Below are 27,863 nucleotides of genomic sequence, written 5' to 3'. Positions count from 1 at the left end.
ATCCTGTATCTATCCCCAACGGTGTTCCCTGCCTTAACTAACGAGAGCCTTAATGAGCCAATCAGCGTCTCGTTGTGTTTAACGAAGCAACATGGTGTCAGTTTTACTTATTCACTCCTCGCTCCCTCCTGTTTGTTTTCTCTTCACAGAAATCTGCTGGACATGGATACCTTCTCCAAATCAGACCCAAGTAAGATCACTATGGTTTTCTGTTAATTTGTTTGTTCCACAATGACACTGTAATATCTGTTCCATAACAATGTTTCTGTATAAATGGTAAGTGTGTGAGTGTGCCTGGGGGCTTCCTGAAGCTCCGGCTCTCCTGATGAGCCAAAATATCTCCAACAAGCATTCTATCCTGTTCAGCAAGATTGGGGTCAATTTCAATTCCAGTCAATTCAGAAAGTTTACCAAATTCCAATAACAATTCAAATTCTTCCTCCTTGAAAAGCTATGAAGAGAATTGGAATTTCAGTGTACTTCCTGAATCGACTAGAATTGAAACGGAATTGACCCCAACCCTAATCCAAGACCTAACCTGTCTTAACCCATCCTCACACTCCCTATCCAAAGCTTTCAAATGATGCCCACCTGACCCAGATTGTGATTTAAAATGGGCAGTTTTTGGATTGTGTAATGTGTAACTTTTATTTAACTAGGCAAGTCAGTTAAGAACAAATTCTTATTTACAATGACGGCCTACCCCGGCCAAACCCGGACAACGCTGGGCCAATTGTGCGCCACCCTATGGGACTCCCAATCACAGAGTCCCAATCACAGCCGGATGTGATGCAGCCTGGATTTGAACCAGGGGCTGCAGTGATGCCTCGTGCAGTGAGATGCAGTGCTTTAGACCGCTGCGCCACTCGGGAGCAACAACAACAACAGTAATTGTGTGATGACGGGGATGCAGGGTTGTGTTCCAAACAAAATAACTACAAGTGTAAAAAAAAACTTCAAGTTGAAGAATCTTCTTTGAGTCATAAAGGTGCATTGAAATGACTTAGGAACTTTGGAGAGGTGTGTGGCCGCTTGGAAACACCAATTAGTCCCTCTCACTCAAACCTTTGTCATTGCTTTATCTTATGTTGCACCTTCCCCATATTTTTCAGGAATATTCTTATAATATGACTGAATGTATCCAGTGTATTTTCAGATTTCGTTATCAACAAATGTGGCGAAAAGTACAAAAAAAATATATATCACATAAAATGTACAGTGTAATATTTGGATTCAATCTTGTGTCAAGTTCTCAACTTTGGGCTAATAATTTTCCCATAATCTCAAAACTGTTCCCTTTCAATTACTACCGTGCTTATGTATATGCTTTTCATATTTCTTCTTTAAGAAATGTAGCCCGATCCATTTAGGCTAATTCCCACTCAAAATCTCAAAGCTGTTTCCCAAAACTTTAAAATGCTTGTTATTTACAGACTGCTTCAGACCACTTGTAGAACAGCTAAGTGAGCCGTTGGATGCTTTTTTGCCCTTCTGCGTCACTTTATTCACAGAAGATCTCTGCTAAACATAGAATCAAGATGTTTATCTGTTTCTCTTTGACCGCTGATACAAAGTTGCCAATGTCTTTCCAATTGTTACACAAGCTAAGGATAAAAAGGTGCTTCAAATGAAAACTGTGGGTGACTGCATTAAACAATTAATACAGTAGGCCTATAGGCTACAAACAGGCCTACATACACTGAGTGCACAAAACATTAAGAACACCTTCCTAATATTGAGTTGCACCCCTTTTGCCCTCAACACAGCCTCAATTTGTTGGAGCATGGACTCTACAATGTGTCGAAAGCGTTCCACAGAAATGCTGGCCCATGTTGACTCCAATGTTTCCCACAGTTGTGTCAAGTTGGTTGAATGTCCTTTGGGTGATGGACCATTCTTGATACACATGGGAAACTGTTGAGTGTGAAAAAATCAAGTAGCATTGAACTTCTTGACACACTCAAACCAGTCCGCCTGGCACCTACTACCATACCCCATTCAAAGGCACTTAAATATTTTGTCTTGCCCATTCACCCTCTGAATGGCACACATGCACAATGCATGTCTCAATTGTTTCAATGCTTAAAAATCCTTCTTTAACCTGCCTCCTCTCCTTGAGCTACACTGATTTGAAGTGGATTTAACAAGTGACATCAATAAGGGATCATAGCTTTCACCTGGATTCACCTGGTCAGTCTATGTCATGGAAAGAGCAGGTGTTTCTAATGTTTTTTACACTAAGTGTAATCAATCATATTGAAATCAATTTTATGTTCAATCAATTTAGTTATATTTTGCTAATTGTACAGCTATAGTGTCTGTAATTCTTGCCTCATTATATTTCATTATGTGCAACAATGTGCACATTATAAGCCATGTCCATATTTGAAGCCGTGGGTGATAATCTCTCTCTTGGAACTGATACGTCGTCAGTATTATGAAATAATTATAACGTTAAGCTAAAATTTGAATGGGGAAAGCTGACCCAAGAGCAACGCTGCCTTTCTTTTCGAACCCTATCACTATCGACACATGCCCAGAGTGGTTGGTTTAAATGCGGAAGACACATTTCAGTTGAATGCATTCAGTTGTACAACTGACTAGGTATCTCCCTTTCCAACGGCGCACTTCGTGAATCGGAGCCAATGCCTTTTCAATGTTAGTCACCCGTTGCTGGATGAATGACATTGACAACGGATGATTCTCTTACAAAAACACACACAAACTATCTGTCTTATGATGGATACAACTCGTATACATTAGTATGCCATACAACATGGATTACACATGTAGGTGTGAGTCACTCCCTGCTTTTACATGTTTCATTTATCTTTACAGTAATTGTGTGAAGAGGACCTGAAAGCCAAATTACTAATCTGAATATATAGAACCATTCAGTAGGCTTGATCTGTTGTGCTTTGTTTTCCCTGCTGTTTAATTGAGAAGGTCAGCATACAGACAATAGTGTTTCTGTTCTTGATACTTTCATTGTTTATGAGCAAGGAACAATTTTGCATTAGTTTAACTTTGAAATATCTCAACTCCTTCACCACCATACCTAGGCCCTTCCTTCCATCCCTCCAGCCTTGGCTTCTCCTTTATTTGCGTTTGAGTTCATTTTTTATTTTTACAGGGACAGTGCACATTAATCAATCAGTAAAAGTGCCGGTTTTAGCCAGTCGGCTCATTTTCAACCGTAGTCCCTGGGCAGGTTATTAAAAACAATTACAATACAGACAAACAATGAGCAGTGAGCACATGCAGAGCAACATAGGACAAGCAACACGTAGCACGCAGACAGAGCAATAGCACAAAAAGCAACAAAACAAAATACATAAAAGCAGCAGTTTTGACTAAAGGTCAACCCAGTGTTTTCTTAATGGTTTTCTGGAGGGTCACGTGAAACACGTGAACATTTAATAAGGCTTTGGGAAAACCATGCTTCTTAAATGTTATTCACATCAGTGTGATGTTATGGATGTCAAATCAAATGTGATTGGTTGAATACAACAGGTGTAGACTTTACAGTGAAATGCTTACTTACGAGCTTTTCCCAACAATAGAGTTAAAAAGTAAGGAAAATATTTGCTAAATACTGTGAAAAGGAAATGGTTACACAATAGTAACAATAACAAGGAGTACCAGTACCAAGTCAATGTGCATGGGTAAGAGGTTGTTAAGGTAATTGAGGTAATACAGTATGTACATGTAGGTAGGGGTAAAATCAGGATATATAATAAACAGAGTAGCAGCAGCTTGTGTGTGTGTTGGAGTGTCAGTGTAGTATGTGTGTGTGTGTGTGTGTGTGTGTGTTGGATTGTCAGTGTAGTATCTGTGAGTGTGTGGGGAGAGTCAAGTGAGTGTGCATAGAGCCAGTGCAAGAGAGTTGGTGCCAAATGTTGTATGTATGTGTCAGTGGGGCTGCTGAGGGGAGGAGGGCTCATAATAATGGCAGTAATGGAGTCAATAGAGTGGTATCAAAGACATGGTTTCCATGTTGATACCACTCCATTGACTCCATTCCAGCCATTATTATGAGCCCTCCTCCCCTCAGCAGCCTCCACTGGTATGTATGTATGTATGTATGTATGTATGTATGTATGTATGTATGTATGTATGTATGTATGTATGTATGTATGTATGTGTATATTTTATTATGTTATCATTTACTGATGAATCACTCTGGGCTGTGTATTAATCAGTAATGTGTGTATTGTTGTGGCACTTTTACCTTCTCTCTCTATCTCTCCATCTTTCTCCATCTTTCTCACTTGCTCTCTTTCTCTCTTGCTCTCTTCTCTTTCTGTTTTTCTTTCTCTCTCTCTCTGGTTAGAACGCATCACATATGCTTTTCATCTTTCTGTTTTTCTTTTCTTTCAGGCCTTTTGTCCGCTTGTCTCCTTTTTCTGCCTGTCTTGACATTCTTGATCTCAATATTCAGCATCTCGAAATTCTGTCTCTGAGTCTCGCCCCCTCTATTCTCCCCTCCTCCACAACTCCAGCCCAAAATAGAAACAGGGCGTCTTCCTTCTTCTCACGCCTCGTTAGTCAATCAAAGTGACTCCACTCATATGTCACGGGTCATATTCTCAAGGCATATTTATTCATATTCATGTATGGGATCTGTGGTGAAGATTAGGGAGAAGGAGGCTTTGTGACTAATAATGATAGGCTTATGATGATGAGCCAGGTCCAGGGCCATATACATTCATGTAAGGAGGCACTTGTGCTGAGTGGCCATCTTAATCATGCTGAGTGCTGCTGCTCAAGTCTCCCAGCATTAAGCTGCTTCAGTGGGCAGCGAGAGGGGCCAGGCAGGGCCAGGGGCCAGGGGAGGGAGAGGGGGGCAGAAGGACAACTTTGGCCTTTTCTTCCCAGGTCTCAGGTGAGACTTAGGGGTCATATATCTCTCTTTGGCCGTGCCTTTGAAAAGGAAGGGAAAAGGAGAGAAAGAGAGATCCAGAGATAGTGGGAGTGAGGTAGAGAGAGAGGGGAGAGCGAGAGACAGGGAGAGAGTGAGTGTGAGAGAGATGTCAGTGATGGCGGGACAAAGGCTGCTCTTATGTTTGCTACATTCCTCTCTTCCCTCTGTAACAAGCATATGAACAGAGGATAACTGGCTTCAGCTCTCCTCGGGGCTGCCGAGTAAGTGATTAAATAATGTAGGTGTGTGTGTGTGTGTGTGTGTGTGAGGGCGCACCATTACCTTAACAGGAGTTTATTATGCTGTGCATTCTCAAAGCCCTACTGAAATACGTGCACCATGAATGAGCTCCGTTTTTTTCCCACTAGAGCATTATGGTGTTGTTGTTAAAATATTCCTCCTATAATGTTTGTAACCCTGTAATGCATTTTCCTCACACTCAAAAGGTCATGCAGGGTCCCCTGTTTAACCTTGTTCTTCTGTGTTTCTCCCTCTTCATCTAGTATGCGTTCTGTACACACAAGGCATTGGCAATAAAGAGTGGAGAGAGGTAAGTCCCCTTCAGTTAGCCTACACAGTACACCAGATACTGAATTGAAAAGGCCTGATATTCAACATGATCTTTGGCACTCAAACCTCAATATATATATACAAGTACATTATGAAATGAATCCTCAACCCCATCTCTGCATATTTTCCCCTATCGGATCCATATAACCCCTATAGATAGCTGTGGTAGGTATTACTCTGACTGTGTCCCAAATGGCACCCTATTACCTACATATGGGCCCTGGTCAAAAGTATTGCACTATATAGGAAACAGTGTGTCATTTGGGAGGCAGCCTCTGACATCGGTAATGTCACTCTCAAGTAATGAATTCTCAATATTTCATTTATTCATTTGAAATTGAGATGCACCGTGATATTTTTGGAGCGGTCAATTTGTTTCTCTCTCCATTAGAAATTGTATGTCACGAATGTAGTCTGTCAAATACCCACATTCAACCGAAGGAAATATCTTGCATGCCTTTGACCCTCAACTTTTTCATCCTCTCTCTCTCTCTCTCTAAAGTTTGGAAGGACAGAGGTGATTGAAAACACTCTCAACCCAGAGTTTGTTCGTAAATTCATCTTGGATTATTTCTTTGAGGAACGACAGAATCTGAGATTTGACCTGTAAGTAAACATTTGTATGTGCCTCTTTCTTTTTCACTACCTTTGTGTAGCTATGTGTGTATAGTGTATAAAGGAGTGTATCTACAGTGTGCATTGTCAGTACGGATTGGTGTCCCTGCCTAGTGTCCTGTCAAAGTGTGTGTGCACGCTTGTGTGTGTGTGAGTGCAGCCTTGTGTTTGTGTGTGTGCGTGCATGTGTGTGTAAATCGGTGTCCCTCCTCGTCATCCTGTCAGAGTAGGTATTTAAATTTCTCTCTGACATGCGAGGGGTCAAGAGGTCGCATGGGCACTCTCACCGATACGAGAGAGAAAATTAAGTGCTGTGTGTGTGTCAGCGCCCATTGTCAGGACAACTGAAAGACCAACTAGGGCCTGTGAATTAATACAGTAAAAGACACATTCCTTTACTGAGAGAGACACGGCTAACTAACAAACAACTAACTGAATACACACAACTAATTGAATGATACACAAATCTCTATTTACTCCATGTGAAATGGCCTGACTGGGACCGTAATAAACGATATATACAAAAGTATGTGGACACCCCTTCACATTAGTGGATTCTGTTATTTCAGCCACACCCGTTGTGACAGGTGTATAAAATCAAGCACACAGCCATGCAATCTCCATAGACAAACATTGGCAATAAATGGCCTTACTGAAGAGCTCAGTGACTTTCAACGTTGCACCGTCATAGGATGCCACCTTTCCAACGAGTCAGTTTGTCAAATTTCTACCCTGCTAGAGCTGCCCCGGTCAACTGTAAGTGCTGTTATTGTGAAGTGTAAATGTCTAGGTGCAACAATGGCTCAGCCGTGAAGTGGTAGGCCACATAAGCTCACAGAACGGGACCGCTGAGTGCTTAAGCGCGTAGTGTGTAAAAATCGCCTGTCCTCGGTTGCAACACTCAGCACAAGTGTTTGTCGGGAGCTTCATGAAATGGGTTTCCATGGCACACAAGCCTAAGATCACCATGCGCAATGCCAAACGTTGGCTGGAGTGGTGTAAAGCTTGGCGCCATTGGACTCTGGAGCAGTGGAAATGCGTTCTCTGGAGTGATGAATGACGTTACTTGCATAGTGATAACTTTAAAGTTTAGAGGAGGAATAATGGTCTGGGGCTGTTTTTCATGGTTCTGGCTAGGCCCCTTAGTTCCAGTGAAGGGAAATCTTAACACTACAGCATACAATGACATTCTAGACGTATCTGTGCTTCCAACTTTATGGCAACAGTTTGCGGAAGGCCCTTTCCTGTTTCAGCATGACAATACCCCTGTGCACAAAGCGAGGTCCATACAGAAATGGTTTGTTGAGATTGGTGTGGAGGAACTGGCCTGCATTGAGCCCTGACCTCAACCCCTTTTGAACACCTTTGGGATGAATTGTGTGTGAGTGAGAGAGCGAGAGAAAAAGTGTGTGTTAAGGGGGATGCATGTGTTCACGACCTGTGTGTGTCTCCCCTCAGGCTTAAGATGTGTGTGTGGGTGTGTGTGGGTGTGGGTGGGTGTGGGTGGGTGTGGGTGAACATCAGGCCATACTACATCCTCCACTGATGGCTGTGCTCTGCTCAGATAGCTCACTCTCTTTTTACCGGCTTTTTCTCTCCCTTCTCCTCCCTCCTCTCGCTCCCTCTTTTTCCTCTCCCTCTCTTTCTCCCCCCACTGATCACTCTCTCTTCCTTCCTCTCTTTTCCCCCGTCTCCTTCTCTCTCCTTCCTTGTAGTTCTTTCTGGTTTGTGTCAGAGTAGACATGTAATAATATTCTGTCATTCATGTTATGGCTCGGTTGGTGTCTTGACTGTGTGGAAGCCTGTGTTTAAAGGTTAGTTAGGGCAGCTTTTCATTCTTGTTTATCCTGGTCTGAAATATAATTTTCCCAGGCAAGCGAGTGGAACTCTAGTCGAATGGGTTTCTGGGAGAGGTGGACAAGAGAGTGATGGAGCGCTGCTAGGCTGTGTTAATGTCAGAGCTGAGGCTTAACACACACAGACAAACACACACACCACAAGCATGTGCACACATACAAGCTGCTGATGCTCGCCTTTGGAACATCTACATTTAAAAAAACTATAATAAATCAATTGAATATACACCATCACAATAAATCCATTGTTTTAGGAAGGTCTGTCTGCTGAAACATGATGATAAGAAGAAAATGTATTTCAGAAGAACAGAATATGATTTGTCCCACTGTATGTTATTTGGCTATGCGGCATGCTGTGGGCTTGTTCATTTAGCAGGCAAGATATGCTTACGTCCTGTACCATTAGGTTATATTATATGATTTTATAGTAAAAATAATATGAACATAGCTGAATAATTCCGGAACGAGAGTGGGCATATGAAGTGTCTATGTTGAGAGTAAAAGTGATGATTTGAAGCAGGTCCTATACACTAGACTTAGTTATTTGGCAACCATAGAATGCATTAGAAATGAAACAATATATGGGCTGAACAATGCGGCTATAGGCTATTGATGATTTGAGAGGGAGAGGAGAGGAGATGGAAACGCATGGTGGTGAGATTTTCTGTAGCTAAAGGTAATGTCTATTAATTATAAAAATATAAAAAATGCCCTGTATTACTAGGCCATTAAAAATTGTAGGGTAACTCTGAATTTGTTAAGTTTAGGCTAGAACAATTATGTACCAAATGTTTTAAATCAGTATTTTTATTTAAATGTTTTTTTGCTGTGTGTAATATGCAGTAGGCTATGTATTGTATAACGGCATCATTATCTTAATTCAGTTTTTTTTTCAGGCTTGGACTCATACAGTATAGGCCTATGCATATGCATAAGCTCTTATATGCATATGGTTGTTTTGAGTGAATCATCACCTTAGAAAACACTGTCCATTTTGTTGTGCTGGGCTTTGAAACGGCGATCCACAACGACCATGTTTTTCACTCAGTTTGAACCTATTGTTGAACTTCTTCAAATTGATCAATTACAGTGAGGTGAGTTTTAAAAGCACGATACTGTTTTGATGAGAGGTGTTTGATGTGATTTTCAAAGCTATTTGCATTGATGTCAGAGTGGTTAGAGGGACAATAGAGTCCTGAGTACCCGGCCATTAGCGACCTGAGGATCATTATAGAGTTGGGTACTACTAACATATGTCCAGAGTGCATAAGAGGAGATTACCATGCCTCAACGGTCACATAGGATTCTACTGTGGTCATGACTCATGACTGCCGGTGTGGCGGTCATGGTAACAGCTCTACGCACACAAGTATGCATACTGTACATCACGGACAGACCTATAGACAAATATGTGCACGCACACACATGGTAGTGTGTGTCTGTGTGTGTTAGGTGTCGTGGGGCATTTGTTTTGGCGGCGGAATAAATACAAAATACATGCCTTTGTGCTGTGTGTCTCAGGAAATTCTTTTTTCATGGATGTAAGTGATCTGTTTCAATGGAATAGAACATTAGAGCTGCTGTGCCTCCAGTGCTTTGTGAGTTACATAACAAACATCCCAGAGCTCATTCTGACAATACACTCAGAATGACAAATACACCATCCCATCTCACTGACAGTGGCAGTATGCCACATAATCTGTCCTGCTTGCTAGACGGGGAGAGTGTGTGTGTGTGCGTGTGTGTCTGTGTGTGTCCGTGCATGTCCATGTGCGACGTGTGTGTGTGTGTGTGTGTGTGTGTGTGTGTGTGTGTGTGTGTGTTGGGGGGGCTGGCACAGGACTAGAGCCCAGAGACCCACGAGTATCACACAGAGAGAGATATTCCCTCTCATCTCCCATCAACAGAATCAGAGCCTACTAGTTGTTTGATGTGTGTAATTGAGTAAGGCCATCCTGTTGAGACAACATTGACAGAGATGATAGTGGATGAAAACACTGGCCTGATTGAATACACAATTTCCCCTCAGGCACACATAATGTTTTCTGTCAACAGAGTTATGTCTATTTCTGGCCAATGTGATAGTGGGGAAGTGATGTTCCAATATGTGATTTAAATGGATCCTTTGTTCTATGGCTGATGTTGTATAGCAGTGTTGCTCATCCTTTTTGTTAAAGCTCCATTTTGGGATTTGGAAAGCTATTCAATAGTCAATAGTCTCAGCTGTATACAAGTGACGGGACCATTTTGTTGTTCTTATGCTATCTAAATGACTAACAAAATCAATGGGGGCTCCATGCCATGACTTTTTTGGAATTTGTTGATTCTCCCTGAGCCTATTTTTATTTTGGTGATTGTTAGTTCTCAAAGGGAATCTTCTTAAAAAATACATTGCTCCATTTTCTTTTTTTCATAATTTCTATGTGGTTTTAGTTGTTTAAGTGTACACATATTTTTTTTTTACCATCCCCAAAAGGATTTTCAAATAAATAAAATCGCATTTAGATTTCTCTGGTGCGGTGGCGGCCATGATTTAGCATATAGGGGAAACACTGCGGACTGTAGCTTTAACCAGGGCCTGACAAGCAGTGGTCCTTTCTCCTTGGTAGTTTGTTTCGATTGAATGTAATGGTTCTCACTGTCAGAAAAACCACAGGGGCTACAGTAGTGGGTCTTTGTACCACTGCTTTTCTCACAGCTACGTGAGGCTCAGTCTCCATAAAATTGCTTTCAAATATTACCTAAAAAATAGACGTCTATTTTTAGTAGCTTTGTAAAATGACCTGGACTGCGAAATTACTTTGAATTGGTTCCTGAATCTGCAGCTGATTGCAGCCCTGTTGGACAAGAACCCCCCTTTCCAAACTGGCTCACACAGACACCCGCATTGGTACAAGAATACAAACACAAGCGCACAAACACTTAACTTCTTATCTTCGTGCGCCAATCCCGTTAGCGGGATCGATTTGACAACACCCAGTGAAATTGCAGCACACCAAATTCAAAAACAGAAGTACTCATAATAAGAATTCATAAAGCATACAAGTGGTATACATCGGTTTAAAGATTAACTTCTTGTTAATCCAGCCGCAGTGTCAGATTTCAAAAAGGCTTTGCGGCGAAAGCAGACCATGCGATTATCTGAGGACAGCGCCCAGCATACCAACACATGAAAATCAGATTTCAACCAGGCAGGTGCTACACAAAAGTCATAAATAACGATATAATTCATGCCTTACCTTTGAAGATCTTCTTCTGTTGGCACTCCAAAATGTCCCATAAACATCACAAATGGTCCTTTTGTTCGATCAATTGCTTTTTTATATCTTCAAAATGTCCATTTATTTGGTTCGTTTGATTCAGAAAAACACCGGTTCCAACTCGCCCAACATGCCTACAAAGTATCTAATAAGTTACCTGTAAACTTTGTCCAAACATTTCAAACAACTTTCCTAATCCAACTTTAGGTATTTTAAAACGTAAATAATCAATAAAATTTAAGACGGAATATACTGTGTTCAATAGCAGATAAAATGAAAGTGGAGCGAGTTCCAGGTCGCGCGCACCAAACAAACAGTACACTTGGCTTGACACTCAGAAAGCTTGACACTACTTGACACTACTTCTTCATTTCTTAAAGGAAAAACATCAACCAATTTCTAAAGACTGTTGACATCTAGTGGAAGCCATAGGAACTGCAAGCATATTTCTATTAAAAAGGGATTGCCATAGAAAACTAATGGAAAACAGATTGAGCTCAAAACATTTTTTCCCCTGGATGGACTGTGCTCGGGGTTTCGCCTGCCAAATCAGTTCTGTTATACTCACAGACATTATTCAAACAGTTTTAGAAACTTCAGAGTGTTTTATATTTTATTTATTTATTTTACCGTTATTTTACCAGGTAAGTTGACTGAGAACACATTCTCATTTACAGCAACGACCTGGGGAATAGTTACAGGGGAGAGGAGGGGGATGAATGAGCCAATTGTAAGCTGGGGATGATTAGACAGCCGTGATGGTATGAGTGCCAGATTGGGAATTTAGCCAGGACACCGGGGTTAACACCCCTACTCTTACGATAAGTGCAATGGGATCTTTAATGACCTCAGAGAGTCAGGACACCCGTTTAACGTCCCATCCGAAAGACGGCACCCTACACAGGGCAGTGCCCTGGGGCATTGGGATATTTTTTAGACCAGAGGAAAGAATGCCTCCTACTGGCCCTCCAATACCACTTCCAGCAGCATCTGGTCTCCCATCCAGGGACTGACCAGGACCAACCCTGCTTAGCATCAGAAGCAAGCCAGCAGTTGGATGCAGGGTGGTATCCAAATCTACTACTAATATGCATATCCTAGCTTCTGGGCCTGAGTAGCAGGCAGTTTACTTTGGGCACGCTTTTCATCCGGATGTGAAAATACTGCCCTCTAGCCCAAAGAGGTTTTAAACACCCAGGGAGTCCTCCACTTTGACATTTCAGGATACTAAAATGATTGAAAAGCACAAGAAGACTTAATGATACTCTGCATGACATCATTGCTTTATACATTTACGGAGCGGTCTAACTGAGTGTCCCCTTCTGTAAATCACCTGCTGTTCCCAGCCGTAGTGCTGTCATCTCCATGCCCCTCTAACAGTGTGTTTCTCTTCTCCAGGTACGATGTCGACTCAAAGAGCGCCAATCTGTCAAAACATGTAAGTGTCTCTTTCCGTGTGTGTGTGTGTGTGTGCGCGAGAGTACGTGTGCGCGAGTGCATGTGCGCTTTGGGGGTTCATCCTATTGTCATTAGCACCCCCTTACTACAGTAGTTCATCTCTGTTCTGTAATGACTGGGTTTAGTGTTTCATAGTGGGGTTACCTTCCCTGGGTAGCCAGTGTGTTTTAGCATAACTGTGCACTCATGCACTCGCTCTCGCCCGCTCTCAGTTCCATGTGATGCGCTGTGTGTTCTCTACCCTCCCTACCCCTCGCCAGTCTATTGTCATCGCTGTGAATAAAAATACACAGATAACAGTAATTTCATGTAACAATGCCATCAGTCTGTCTTTGTTGACACACAATGAACCCTGATTCTTCTTTAAAATTCTATTATTGTATTTACATTTAGATAGACAGACACAAGCAGACACAGGCAGACAGGCAGGTAGGCAGGCACACACACACACACACACACACACACACACACACACACACGTTCCGATGGGATCTATTTTGATCTTATCTGTTCTTATAAAATCTAGAATAAGAGATGCATATTACCCACTGCAGTCTTACCACAAGGACCCCATCTGTGCCTGTCACACGCTCTGGGAATTGCTCATTCATGTGGTCCCTTTCTCTCTTCTGCGCACCACTCTATTCCACAAATGTATCTCTGTCTGCTAGCTCCCCCCAAGGAGTTTGAGTTCTGTACTTTCGCCTTGGACACCTGTTCAGTGACTGAATTAAAATAAGTTGAATGGAAATAGTCCTAGAGCAAGGGCCGCATGTGTGCAGGCTTTCGTACCAGCACAACTCTAACACACCTGACACTCAACATCCAACCTGATAGAGCTTGAGAGGATCTGCAGAGAAGAATGGGAGAAACTTCCCAAAAACAGGTGTGCCAAGCTTGTAGCGTCATACACAAGAAGACTCGAGGCTGTAATCGCTGCCAAAGGTGCTTCAACAAGTATTGGGTAGAGGGTCTGTTTACTTATGTAAATGTGATATTTGCCTTTTTTATTTTTAATACAATTGCAAAAAATATATAAAAAACAGTTTTTGCTTTGCCATTATGGGGTATTGTGTTTCGATTTATGTGGGGTGAAAAAAATCTATTTAATCCATTTTAAAATAAGGCTGTAACGTGACAAAATGTGGAAAAAGTCAAGGGGTCTGAACACTTTCCGTGTGTGTGTGTGTGTGTGTGTGTGTGTGTGTGTGATACAGTACCAGTAAAATGTTTGGACACACCTACTCATTGAAGGTTTTTTTTTTTTTTTTTTACTATTTTCTACATTGTAGAATAATAGTGAAGACATCAAAACTATGAAATAGCACATGCTATCATGTAGTAACCAAATAAGTGTTAAATAAGTGTTAAACACACAAACATATTTATATCAAAAAACAGCTTTTTACATTAGGATGTGATGTTCAGAACTAGCATACCCACCGCAAACTTCCGGTGAATTTACTAAATTACTCACGATAAACGTTCACAAAAAACATAACAATTATTTTAAGAATTATAGATACAGAACTCCTTTATGCAATCGCGGTGTCAGATTTTAAAATAGCTTTTCGGTGAAAGCACATTTTGCAATATTCTGAGTAGATAGCCCGGCCATCACGGCTAGCTAATTTGACACCCACCAAGTTTGGCCCTTCCAAACTCAGATTTACTATAAGAAAAATTGGATTACCTTTGCTGTTCTTCGTCAGAATGCACTCCCAGGACTTCTACTTCAACAACAAATGTTGTTTTGGTTCGAAATAATCCATAGTTATATCCAAATAGCTCCGTTTTGTTCGTGCGTTCAAGTCACTATCCGAAGGGTGACGTGCCGGCGCATTTCGTGACCAAAAAAATCAAAATATTCCATTACCGTACTTCGAAGCATGTCAAACGCTGTTTAAAATACATTTTTATGCTATTTCTCGTAAAATAGCGATAATATTCCAAACGGGCGACGTGGTGTTCATTCAAACACTGAAAGAAAAAAATGGAGTCGTCTCGTGGACGCGCGCCTCGGTGTCATTGTTCTCAGAAGGACCACTCACAAAAACCCCTGCTGTTTTTCGCCCAGAGACTGGAGAGCTCTCATTCCACTTCTGGCACCTTCTGAGAGCCAATGAAAGCCTTAGAAAATGTCACGTTACAGCAGAGATGCTGTATTTTTGATAGAGATGCCCTAGAAGGAGAAGAAATTGTCAGACAGGGCACTTCCTGTATAGAATCTTCTCAGGTTTTGGCCTGCCATATGAGTTATGTTATACTCACAGACACCATTCAAACAGTTTTAGAAACTTTAGAGTGTTTTCTATCCAAATCTACTAATTATATGCGTATTCTAGTTTCTGGGCAGGAGTAGTAACCAGATTAAATCAGGTACGTTTTTTATCTGGCCGTGAAAATACTGCCCCCTATCCCAAACAGGTTAAAAGTTCATTTGTGGAATTTCTTTCCTTAATGTGTTTGAGCCTATCAGTTGTGCTGTGACAAGGTAGGGTTGGTATACAGAAAATAGCTCTATTTGGTAAAAGATCAAGTCCATATTTTGGCAAGAACAGCTCAGATAAACAAAAACAAACAACAGTCCATCATTACTTTAAGACATGAAGGTCAGTCAATCCGGGAAATTTCAACACACATTATATGACCAAAAGTAAGTGGACACCTGCTCGAACATCTCATTCCAAAATCAAACCAAATTGTATTTCTCACATGCGCCCAATACAACAGGTGCCATGTTCCCTCTAAGCTGCGCGCCATATCCCTGAAACTGCCGTGCAGCTCCCCCAGGACTGTCTTGCAGAAATATCAGCCCACAGTGAGAAACACGAGAAACACTTCACCCAACTTTCTAGAGCAGTGGTCACCAACCCGTCGATTACGATCGACCTGTCGATCTCCAAGGCATTCCTAGTCGATCGCCAGAGATGCTGTTTTTATGTTTCAATTCTTACTCAGCACTGTGAACACTTTGTATTCAACACTTTTATAAGCCATAAAATGCACATTCTTCCTATTGCCACACAGCACTGCAGCAGTAATGAATGAGTAGGAAAGTATCTATAGGCTTGCGTTGTTGTTATTATTAGCGGCTTGGGTCTTTTCAGGGAATATTTCACTTTCTCTGTTCATAGGAGTAACAACATGAATTTGTGCATGAGGCATAAATAATGCATGGGCGACTTGAGTTTTGCCATCAACAGGAAGACGGTGTCCCATTTTGGTCAGTGTCAGTGGAGGAAAGGGAGAGTGGAGGGATGTTAAGAGGCAGACCCTCAGTCTGCTGCTCTCTCTCCGCTGAGACTGACCTTCAGATGCAGCCCCCCCAAAATTATTAAAAAGTAGATTATTTAAATGTATGCTCACTCAGCTGTGCTTCACAAGTAATAGAACAACGGATCTATTACTGGTGTGATCATAAAGCCTACCTCAAAAATCAAATCAAATCATGGCCCAAACAACAATGCCTTGGCAGGGCAATTCAAGCAAAGCAAATATGCGGTGATAATGTATTGGGCCTATAGCTTACTGCACAAACCTCATTGCTACAGTATTGTTTTTAAAAGGCTTATGTTTTTCATGTAAAAAAAAAAATCTGAGCGGTAGATCTCTGCTTGCATTTTAACTCAAAGTGATCTTGACTCAGTAAAGGTTGGTGACCAATGTTCTAGAATTTTCCTTGTTAACACTATCAACGTTTCGGTTGTCAACCCCCGCACCTCTCTGATTCAGAGGGGTTGGGTTAAATGCAGAAGACACATTTCGTAGAATACATTGTTGGACAATGACTATGTACCCCGCTTTTCCCTTTACTGTGGCATTTGTGATCGAATTAGCACAATATTAGCAACATTCAATGCAATATACTGAAACCAAACAAACTATAGAAGAGATTTTGTGTTAGGCAGAACGCATCGGAGTAAGATTCTATTGCATTGACATGCATTACTCAGCCCTTACTCCACACAGACCAGTGCGGCATAAATAATTGGAGTTGCAGTAGGCCAATATGCAAATAGACCGTTGCCATATATGGATCTGTGCCATTTACTTTGAACTGGACTGTGTTTACAGCATGAGCGGTCGTGAGTAGATGCGCTTGTTCTGAGATCAAAGCGAGAGCTGCATGTAGCCACGTGTGCACATTTTTTTCATATCCTTTGCTAGTTAGTTATTAGCCCAGGTATAGATCATTTGTAGTCAGCAATAGGGGAGTGATTGCTTCCTACAAGAGCACAACACGTATACATTTCTAGACATCTTTGAAAATCAAGTCAGGTGAAGAGCTTTTTTTTGTCTTAAAGGGGCAGTGTTGTATTTTGAGACAGGCTTGAATATCTAAGTTCCCAATAGGCAGATGGTAGAATAATTCGTTTGATTCTCTGTAATAATGGTATGGGAATAATAAAACATTTTATTTTGTAAAGGGGTTTCTTGCATCAAACAACACAACATTTTCAATCACCTCCTTGTCTGAAGGACAAGTAGATTAACAGGTTGTCAAGCCCTGCATGTTTTTTTCCAAAGTCTCATGGAATGTAGCCTACTTGGCCACTGTAACTTAAAGCGGGTACAGCTTCAGTGTTCACAGTAAATGCACGTTGGAAGTTGCACAGAATTTTCACAACGTTGAAGTTGTGCTCAGCCGACCTGAAATTTGCTCTGTGCTGGATTTGTTTTGAGGGAAAGTTGAACAGGCCTTAGCGTGAAATGCTTAGTTACAAGCTCTTAATGAACAATGCTGTTAAGAACAATGCAAGTTAAGAAAATATTTTTACGACTTAAACTAAAGTGAATAAAAGTAACACAATAAAATAACAATAACGAGGCTACATACAGGGGGTACTGGTACCGAGTAAATGTTTGGGGGTACAGGTTAGTTGTAGAGGTAATATGTACATGTCGGTAGGGGTAAAGTGAATATGCATAGATAATAAACAGTGAGTAGCAGCAGCGTTAAAAAAAGGGGGTGGTCAATGCAAATTGTCCAGGTAGCCATTTTATTAACTGTTCATGGCTTATGGCTTGGGGTAGAAGCTGTTAAGGAGCCTTTTGGACGTAGACTTGGCGTTCCTGTACCACTTGCCGTGTTGTAGCAGAGAGAACAGTTTATGACTAGGTGGCTGGAGCCTTTGACAATTCTTAGGGCCTTCCTCTTACACCGCCTGGTATTGAGGTCCTGGATGGCAGGAAGCTTGGCCACAGTGATGTGTTGGGATGTACGCACTACCCTCTGTAGCGTCTTGCGATTGGATGCCGAGCAGTTGCCATACCAGGCGGTGATGCAACCAGTCCGTATTCTCTCAATGGTGCAGCTAAATAACTTTTTGAGGATCTGAGGACCCATGCCAAATCTTTTCAGTTTCCTGAGGGGGATTAGGCATTGTCGTGCCCTCTACAGGACTGTCTTGGTGTGTTTGGACCGTGATAGTTTGTTGGTGATGTGGACACCAAGGAACTTGAATCTCTCGACTTGCTCCATTACAGCCCTGTTGATGTGAATGGGGGCATACTCGGCCCTCCTTTTCCTTTAGTCTACGATTAGTTCCTTTGTCTTGATCACGTTGAGGGAGAGGTTGTTGTCCTGGCACCCCACTGTCTTGTCATTGTCGGTGATCAGGCCTACCACCGTTGTGTCGTCGGCAAACTTATTGATGGTGTTGGAATCGTGCTTGGCCATGCAGTCGTGGGTGAACAGGGAGTAAAGGAGGGGAATAAGCACGCACCCCTAAGGGGCTCCCGTGTTGAGGATCAACGTGTCAGATGTGTTGTTGCCCTTTCCCACCTGGTCAAAAGGAACCTGGGGGCGGCTCGTCAGGAAGTCCAGGATCCAGTTGCAGAGGGAGGTGTTTAGTCCCAGGGTCCTTAGCTGGGCTGAACGCTGAGCTTTTAAAAAATGTTTTATTTGTTTAACTAGGCAAGTCAGTTAAGAACAAATTCTTATTTACAATGACGGCTTAGGAACAGTGGTTTAACTGCCTTGTTCAGGGGCAGAACGACAGATTTTTACCTTGTCAGCTCGGGGATTTGATCTAGCAACCTTTCGGTTACTGGCCCAACGCTCTAACCACTTGGCTACCTGCCGCCCCGAGCTGTAGTCACTGAACAGCATTCTCATGTAGATGTTCCTTTTGTCCAGGTGGGAAAGGGCAGTGTGGAGTGCAATAGAGATTGCATCATCTGTGGATCTGTTGGGATGATATGCAAATTGAATTGGGTCTAGGGTTTTAGAGATTATGGTGTTGTTGTGAGCCATGACCAGCCTTTGAAAGGACTTCATGGCTACAGAAGTGTCGGTAGTCATTTAGGCTGGTTACCTTGGCATTTTATAGCACAGGTGGTCTGCTTGAAACATGTAGGTATTACAGACTCTGTCAGGGACAGTTTGAAAATGTCGTTGAAGACACTTTCCGGTTGGTCAGCGCATTCTCTATGTACACGTCCTGGTAATCCATCTGGCCCCGTGGTCTGCTTGAAACATGTAGGTATTACAGACTCTGTCAGGGACAGTTTGAAAATGTCGTTGAAGACACTTTCCGGTTGGTCAGCGCATTCTCTATGTACACGTCCTGGTAATCCATCTGGCCCCGTGACCTTGTTAATGTTGACATGCTTAAAGGTCATACTCACATTGGCTATGGAAAGCATGATCACACTGTCCTCCGGAACAGCTGGTGCTCTCATGCATGCTTCAGTGTTGCTTGCATAGAATTAATTTTGCTTGTCTGGTAGGCTCGTGTCACTGGGCAGCTTGCTGTTGGGTTTCTCTTTGTAGTCCATAATAGTTTGCAAGCCCTGCCACATCCGACGAGCGTCAGAGCCGGTGTAGTAGGATCGATCATAGCGGGATTTCTTCTAAGCTTCCGGGTTAGAGTCCCGCTAATTGAAAGCGGCAGCTCTACCATTTAGCTCAGTGTGGATAGTTGCCTGTAATCCATTTTTTCTGGTTGGGGTATGTACGTACGGTCACTGTGGGGACAACGTCATCGATGCCCTTATTGATGAAGTCAGTGACTGATGTGATATACTCCTCAATGCCATTGGATGAATCCCAGACCATATTCCAGTCTGTGCAAGCAAAACATTCCTGTAGCTTAGCATCTGCGTCATCTGACCACACAGCCATGCACACAGCCATGCAATGTCCATCGACCGCTGATTGCTAAAGCGTCTGTCCTCGGTTACAACACTCACTACCAAGTTCCAAACTGCCTCTGGAAGCAACATCAGTACAATAACTGTTTGTCGGGAGCTTCATGAAATCGGTTTCCTTGGCCGAGCAGCCACGCACAAGCCTAAGATCACCATGTGCAATGCCAAGCGTCAGCTGGGGTGCTGAATCACGCTTCACCATCTGTCAGTCCGACTTACAAATCTGATTTTGGCGGATGTCAAGAGAATGCTACCTGCCCCAATGCATAGTGCCAACTGTAAAGTTTGGTGGAGGAGAAATTGTGGTCTGGGGCTGTTTTTCATGGTTCGGGCTAGGCAGTGAAGGGAAATCTTAACACTACAACATACAATTAGATTCTGTGCTTCCAACTTTGTGGCAACAGTTTGGGGAAGGCCCTTTCCTGTTTCATGGGATGAATTGGAACGCCGACTGCGAGCCTTGCCTAATCGCCCAACACCATTGCCCGACCTCACTAATGCTCTTGTGGCTGAATGGGAGCAAGTCCCCGCAGCACTGTTCCAACTTCTAGTGGAAAGTCTTCCCAGAAGAAAGAAGGTGGTTTTAACAGCAAAGGGGTGACCAACTCCATATTAATGCCCATGATTTTGGAAAGGAGGTGTTCGACGAGCAGGTGTCCACATACAAAAGTACACTACATGACAAAAAGTATATATGGTGTAGCTAGATAGATAGATAGATTCATAATTAGATATGCAGTATATACAGGCTAGGAAGTTGGCAAAGTTAGCATTATATAATCTCCAATAACACGTTCTTACGACAACAATCCCGTAACCGGGACTGAGTTTGACAATAGCCAGTGAAAAATCAGAGCGCCAGATTCAAAACCACAAATATAATAATTTCAATTTCTCAAACATAGGACTATTTTACACCATTTTATAGATACACTTTACAGCGAAAGCAAAACATTAGATTATGTTAGGAGAGTACATAGACACAAATAACCACATAGCCATTTTCAAGCAACTAGCATGCATCACAAATACCCAAAACACAGCTAAATGAAGCACTAACCTTTGACGATCTTCCTCAGATGACACTCCTAGGACATCATGTTACACAATACATGCACTTTTTGTTCGATAAAGTTCATATTTATATCTAAAAACAGCATTTTACATTGGCACGTGACATTCAGAAAATATTTTCCCTCAAATACTGCCGGTGACCAGCACAACAATTTACAAAAATACTCGTCATAAACGTTGATAAAATATTAAACTGTCATTCAAAGAATTATAGATGAACATCTCCTTTATACAACCGCATTGACAGATTTCAAAATAACTTTACTGCGCTCAGAAAAATACACTAGGCAATACAGATAGCCGTCATTTTGGAGTCATCTAAAATATTAAATAGCATTCGAAATATTCACTTACCTTTGATGATCTTCATCAGAAGGCACTTCCAGGAATCCCAGGCCCACAACAAATGTTGTTTTGTTCGATAAACTCCATAATTTATGTCCAAATAGCTCCTTGTTGTTCGCGCGTTCAGTTCAGCTACTCCAAATGTAGGAAGTGCGCGGAAAATGTCACAACGAAAAGTTAAAAAAAAAATCTATTTATGTTTGTTCAAACATGTCAAACGTTGTAAAACATCAATCTTTATGGCCTTTAGAACGTGAAAATTCAGGAATATTCCAACCGGACGATTCCAGTTCCTGGAAAAACATTTTGGAACACAGCTACCTCCTCACGTGAACGTGCGCCAATGAACTGATGTCCTTCCCTGGGTCACCAACTTCCCAGCCTTTTTGTTCGGTCTCTGTTCATCATAGACGCCTCAAACAACTTTCTAAAGACTGTTGACATCTAGTGGAAGCCTTAGGAAGTGCACAATGATTACTGAGTCACTGTGTGTTCGATAGGCAATGACTTGAAAAGAGTCCACGCATCAGATTTCCACTTCCTGGTAGGATTTTTCGTCAGGTTTTTACCTGCCATATGAGTTCTGTTATACTCACAGACATCATTCAAACAGTTTTAGAAACTTCAGAGTGTTTTCTATCCAAATCCACTAATAATTTGCATATCCTAGCTTCTGAGTTTGAGTAGGAGGCAGTTTAATATGGGCACGTATTTCATCCGAACGTGAAAATACTGCCCCCTACAAATAAGAGGTTAAAAGGCACTTATTTAAACTTAGGGACGCACAACAAAAGGACACATGGAAATGGGAACAAACTGCATTTATAGCTGAGGAAAGGAGAGAAATGGTGATTGTTAGAGTGAGTTCAGGTGTGGTGAGTTGGCAGTAGAGGGGGCATGTCCAGAGGTTAATTAGAGCATTTTTTTGGAATGACCCTTCAGAACACCATCCATACCAATCAGGATTTGTGATGCTGCCTTTCTAAACCACCTCATATTGCTAAATATGGTCTCAAATGACATTGATTACATTGGACTCACTGGACTGAAAGCATTATCCTACATAATCATGGCATTATCTTACCTAATGATCACCATAAGCTCAGCCTGCTATTAGCAAAATGCTCATGTTCCTCTTATCTCTAGGATTGACTAGATTCATATAGCATTTCTATCCCTGTCCTATCTTATCTTAGTCACGTTTCAGACTTTGCTCTCTCCTGTGTTTGCTTTGGCAATTTGGAAAAACCGGTCTGCTCACATTGCAGGGAAATGTTCTGTTTAGACTTTGTTTGGCAAACAACCGCTTAAGGATGAAGGTCAAACAATGAGAACATGAGAACGAGTTATTACATGTTTGACCTTAAGGGATACCTTTTCTGTTATTTGGACAGCCTTCACATGTTGGCTTGTCACATGGCATGTGTCATGCATAGCTTTATTTACCATTACCTGACTAATGTGGCTGATAATCTGTTGGGTAACGTTTTAGACTAGCATTCTAGCAATGTGCACATAGTGAGCAGTGTGTAAAAGTTTCCATGGTGAAAGGATAAAAGGGGGAGTGGTCACTGTGATGTGGGCCAATCACCTTTGCCATCAATAGTATGCAGTCATGGAAAATAACTGCCGTTTTTCCACAAAGATTTGGTGGATGACGTGCACAATTCAATGTGGGGAGTACAAGAGATGCTCCTCTACCTGTTGGTGTTGGCACAATAGTAACGCTATAATAAAGCCCATATCCCCTGGTCCACTGCCTGTCGTATTGTGTAAAACACGTTGCGTTAGCGTTGCAGTTACATTTTTTTATCCTTAAAGGTACGCAACCAGGGACCCTAGCACACACATACTGTGCACACACACATACTCTTAGTCACAAGGCTTTTTTCACTGGTCCTCCATTCTGGAACTGTCTCTCCCAATTTCACAGACGTTCACGCTGGAAACATTCTCTATCCCTCTCTCTCTCCTTCCCTCTGCCCCCAATCTCTCTCGCTCTTGCTCTTGCTCTCACTGTCTCTCTCCTTTTCTCCCTTCCTCGATAAGGCATATAAACAGGGGGTGAAATCAATAATCTCAGGCTGGGAATGACACACTTGGCAGTTTTAGAGGCTGCTTAGCCAGCCCTGACCAGCCCTCTGGGGAATTCCACTGGAGATAAACCTTTACTGTGTTAACATGTGAGAGGCAGATAGACAGACAGGCAGGCAGGCAGGCAGGCAAGCAAGCAGAGCAGGTGTGGTAGTGGAGCTGGGTGGAAATCAGACCTGGGTTCGAATACTATTTGAAGTCTTTTCAAATACTTTATCTAGGCTTGGTTGCGTTTTCTTGGCGCAATGGAATCAATACAATAGTCCTAAAACTGATAAACTGACCATTTGGTAACCCAGGCAGGCTAGAGCAAATACTTAAAGTATTTCAAATAGTATTTGAACCCAGGTCTGGCTGCTGGAGCATGCTGGAAATAACTGGGCGATAAAGCCTATAGGGATTATACAGCACACACTGCTTATACTAGACATTGTGGTCAGAGAAGACCACAGTGAGATTCCATTATGAAGTGTTGGTGTTTATCCAGACACTGGCTAATAGAATCACAAGGCTTCTCCTTCCCCCATCCCCCAACATGTGATTCATTGTGTTAATGTCAATGTCATGTTTCATAAAGAGTATTCTTTGCGCAGTATGGGATGGGAGTCCGCTGTGTGTGGTTTGTGTGGATGTGTGCACCCATGCATGCGTGTGTGTGTGTCTCCTATATCTTCCACTTCACCAGAATGTGCCCAAATATATATATATATATATATAACTCGTATCTCTGTCTCTGTTTCTGTAGGACTTCCTTGGCCAGGCGTTCTGTACGTTGGGAGAGGTGGTGGGATCGCTGGGCAGCCGTCTGGAGAAACCTATTGTGTGAGTACCTCTTTTCCTCGATTTTAAACCAATTACCTCTAACCTCTGACCCCTATTATACAGTTTCACTCTAACCTCAAAACTCCATGCTATACAACATCACTACACTCACACCTCAAACCCATAGACAGTATGGTCCTTTGTAGCTCAGTTGGTAGAGCATGTCACCAGGATAGTGGGTTTAATTCCCGGGACCACCCGTATGTTAAATGTATACATGCATGACTCTCGCTTTTAAAAAAAGTCTGCTAAACGGCGTAATTGGCAACAAAATAAAAAAGATTCTATAAAGATTCTATATGCAGGCTAACCCTGACCCAGTTCTTATGGCATTCACTCAAAACAAATCACATGTTATATGTCACATGCGCCGAATACAACTTATTTACAAGCCCTTAACCAACAATGCAGTTTTAAGAAAATCCCCCCCCCAAAAAAAGAAAGAGATAAGAATAACAAATAATTAAAGAGCAGCAGTAAATAACAATAGCGGGGCTATATACAGGGGGTACCGGTACAGAGTCAATGTGCGGGGGGCACCGGTGTCGAGGTAATTGAGGTAATATGTACATGTAGGTAGAGTTATTAAAGTGACTATGCATAGATAATAACAGAGAGTAGTAGCAGTGTAGAAGAGGGTGGTTGGGGCAATGCAAATAGTCTGGGTAGCCATTTGATTCAATGTTCAGGAGTCTTATGGCTTGGGGGTAGAAGCTGTTTAGAAGCCTCTTGAACCTAAACTTGGCGCTCCGCTACCGCATGCCGTGCGTTAGCAGAGAGAACAGTCTATGACTAGGGTGGCTGGAGTCTTCCTCTGACACCACTTGGTATAGAGGTCCTGGATGGCAGGAAGCTTGGCCTCAGTGATGTACTGGGCCGTACGCACTACCCTCTGTAGTGCCTTGCGGTCGGAGGCCGAGCAGTTGCCATACCAGGCAGTGATGCAACCCGTCAGGATGCTCTCGATGGAGCAGCTGTAAAAACTTTTGAGGATCTGAGGACCCATGCCAAATCTTTTCAGTCTCCTGAGGGGGAACAGGTTTAGTCGTGCCCTCTTCACGACTGTCTTGGTGTGCTTGGACAATGTTAGTTTGTTGGTGATGTGGACACCAAGGAACTTGAACTGTCAACCTGCTCTACTACAGCCCCGTAGATGAGAATGGGGGCGTGCTCGGTCATCCTTTTCATGTAGTCCACAATCATCTCCTTTGTCTTGATCGCATTGCAGGAGAGGTTGTTGTCCTTGCACCACACAGTCAGGTCTCTGACCTCCTCCCTATATGCTGTCTCATCGTTGTCGGTGATCAGGCCTACCACTATTGGGTCATCAGCAAACTTAATGATGGTGTTGGAGTCGTGCCTGTCCGTGCAGTCATGAGTGAACAGGGAGTACAGGAGGAGACTGAGCACGCACCCCTGAGGGGCCCCCTTGTTGAGGATCAGCGTGGCGGATGTGTTGTTACCTACCCTTACCACCTGGGGGCAGCCCGTCAGGAAGTCCAAGATCCAGTTGCAGAGGGAGGTGTTAAGTCCCAGGGTCCTTAGCTGAATGATGAGCTTTGAGGGCACTGTGGTGTTGAATGGTGAGCTGTAGTCAATGAATAACAGCCTCACATAGGTGTTCCTTTTGTCCAGGTGTGAAAGGGAAGTGTGGAGTGCAATAGAGATTGCATCAACTGTGGATTTGTTGGTGTTGTATGCAAATTGGAGTTGGTCTAGGGTTTCTGGGATAATGGTGTTGATGTGAGCAATGACCAGCCTTTCAAAGCATTTCATGACTACAGATGTGAGTGCTACAGGTCAGTAGTCATTTAGGCAGGTTACCTTAGTGTTCTTGGGGACAGGGGCTATGGTGGTCTGCTTGAAACATGTTGGTATTACAGACTCCGACAGGGAGAGGTTGAAAATGTCCATGAAGACACTTGCCAGTTGGTCGGCGCATGTTCGGAGTACACGTCCTGGTAATCCATCTGGCCCTGTGGCCTTGTGAATGTTGACCTGTTTAACCTGTTGAGGAAAGACGTTCCGCTAGCGGAACCCCATTCCGCCAGCGGAACCCCTAGCCAACAGCCAATGAAATAGCAGGGCGCCAAACTCAAAACAACAAAATCTCATAATTCAAATTTCTCAAACATACAAGTATTATACACCATTTTAAAGATACACTTCTCGTTAATCCAACCACAGTGTCCGATTTCAAAAAGGCTTTACAGCGAAAGCATACCATTAGATTATGTTAGGACAGCACCTAGACAAGATAAACCACACTTTTTCAAGCAAGGAGAGGCGTCACAAAAACCAGAAATACAGCTAAAATGAATCACTAACCTTTGACGATCTTCCTCAGATGACACTCCCAGGACTCAATGTTACACAATACATGTATGTTTTGCTCGATAAAGTTCATATTTAAATTTAAAAAAAAACATTTACATACAGCGCGCAATGTTCAGAAATGTTTTGCCTCCAAAACTACCGGTGAATGAGCACATAAATTTACAGAAATACTCATCATAAACGATGATAAAAGATACAAATGTTATGCATAGGATTATAGATACACTTCTCCTTAATGCAACTGCTGTGTCAGATTTCAAAAAAGCTTTACGGAAAAGCACACCATGCAATAATCTGAGTACAGCGCTCAGACACCAAAACAAGCCATACAGACACCCGCCATGTTGTGGAGTCAACAGAAGTCAGAAATAGCATTATAAATATTCACTTACCTTTGATCATCTTCATCGGAATCCACTCCCAGGAATCCCAGTTCCACTATAAATGTTTGTTTTGTTTCGATAAAGTCCATATTTATGTCCAAATACCTCCTTTTTGTTTGTGTGTTCAGTTCACTATTCCAAATGCAAAATGCGCGAGCAGACGAAAAGTAAAAAAAGTTCTATTATAGATCGTAGAAACATGTCAAACGATGTATAGAATCAATCTTTAGGATGTTTTTATCATAAATCTTCGATAATATTCCAACCGGACAATTCCTTTGTCTTTAGAAATGAAAAGGAACTCAGCTCACTCTCACGGCAGCACGCATGACTGAGCTCATGCCATTTTTCCAGACACCTGATTCCAATAGCTCTTATTCTCTCCCCATTCACAGTAGAAGCCTGAAACAACATTCTAAAGACTGTTGACATCTAGTGGAAGCCTTAGAAAGTGCAATATGACCCCACAGACACTGTATATTGGATAGGCAATCACTTGAAAAATTACAAACCTCAGATTTCCCACTTCCTGGTTGGATTTCTTACATTTTACATTTTAGTCATTTTAGCAGACACTCTTATCCAGAGCGACTTACAGTAGTGAATGCATACATTTCATTTCATGCATTTTTTATTTTTTAAATTTTTTTTTGTACTGGCCCCCCGTGGGAATCAAACCCACAACCCTGGCATTGCACACACCATGCTGGCATTGCAAACACCATGCTCTACCACCTGAGCCACAGGGAAGACAGGTTTTTGCCTGCCATATGACTTTTGTTATACTCACAGACATCATTCAAACAGTTTTAGAAACGTCAGCGTGTTCTCTATCCAAATCTACTAATAATATGCATATATTAGCTTCTGGGCCTGAGTAGCAGGCAGTTTACTCTGGCACGCTTTTCATCCGAACGTGAAAATACTGCCCCCTGTCCCAAAGAAGTTAAAGGTCTTACTCACTTAAAGG

General features: G+C 42.3%; 1 protein-coding gene across 1 annotated transcript in view; it reads left to right on the top strand.

The window, feature by feature from the left end:
* LOC115198652 (copine-8) overlaps nucleotides 1-27,863 on the top strand; it is a 129,620-nt gene that overhangs the window by 35,738 nt on the left and 66,019 nt on the right. Inside the window, exons 2-6 of the mRNA XM_029760763.1 lie at nucleotides 150-190; nucleotides 5,428-5,474; nucleotides 5,997-6,100; nucleotides 12,624-12,663; nucleotides 24,097-24,173. Coding sequence (XP_029616623.1) covers nucleotides 150-190; nucleotides 5,428-5,474; nucleotides 5,997-6,100; nucleotides 12,624-12,663; nucleotides 24,097-24,173 — 309 coding nt within the window. The remainder of the gene's footprint in view (nucleotides 1-149; nucleotides 191-5,427; nucleotides 5,475-5,996; nucleotides 6,101-12,623; nucleotides 12,664-24,096; nucleotides 24,174-27,863) is intronic.

This window comes from Salmo trutta, chromosome 8 (assembly GCF_901001165.1).
Source record: "Salmo trutta chromosome 8, fSalTru1.1, whole genome shotgun sequence".
Lineage (NCBI taxonomy): Eukaryota > Metazoa > Chordata > Actinopteri > Salmoniformes > Salmonidae > Salmo > Salmo trutta.
Note: the sequence above shows the minus strand (reverse complement) of the source record. Positions and strands in the feature narration are given on the sequence as shown.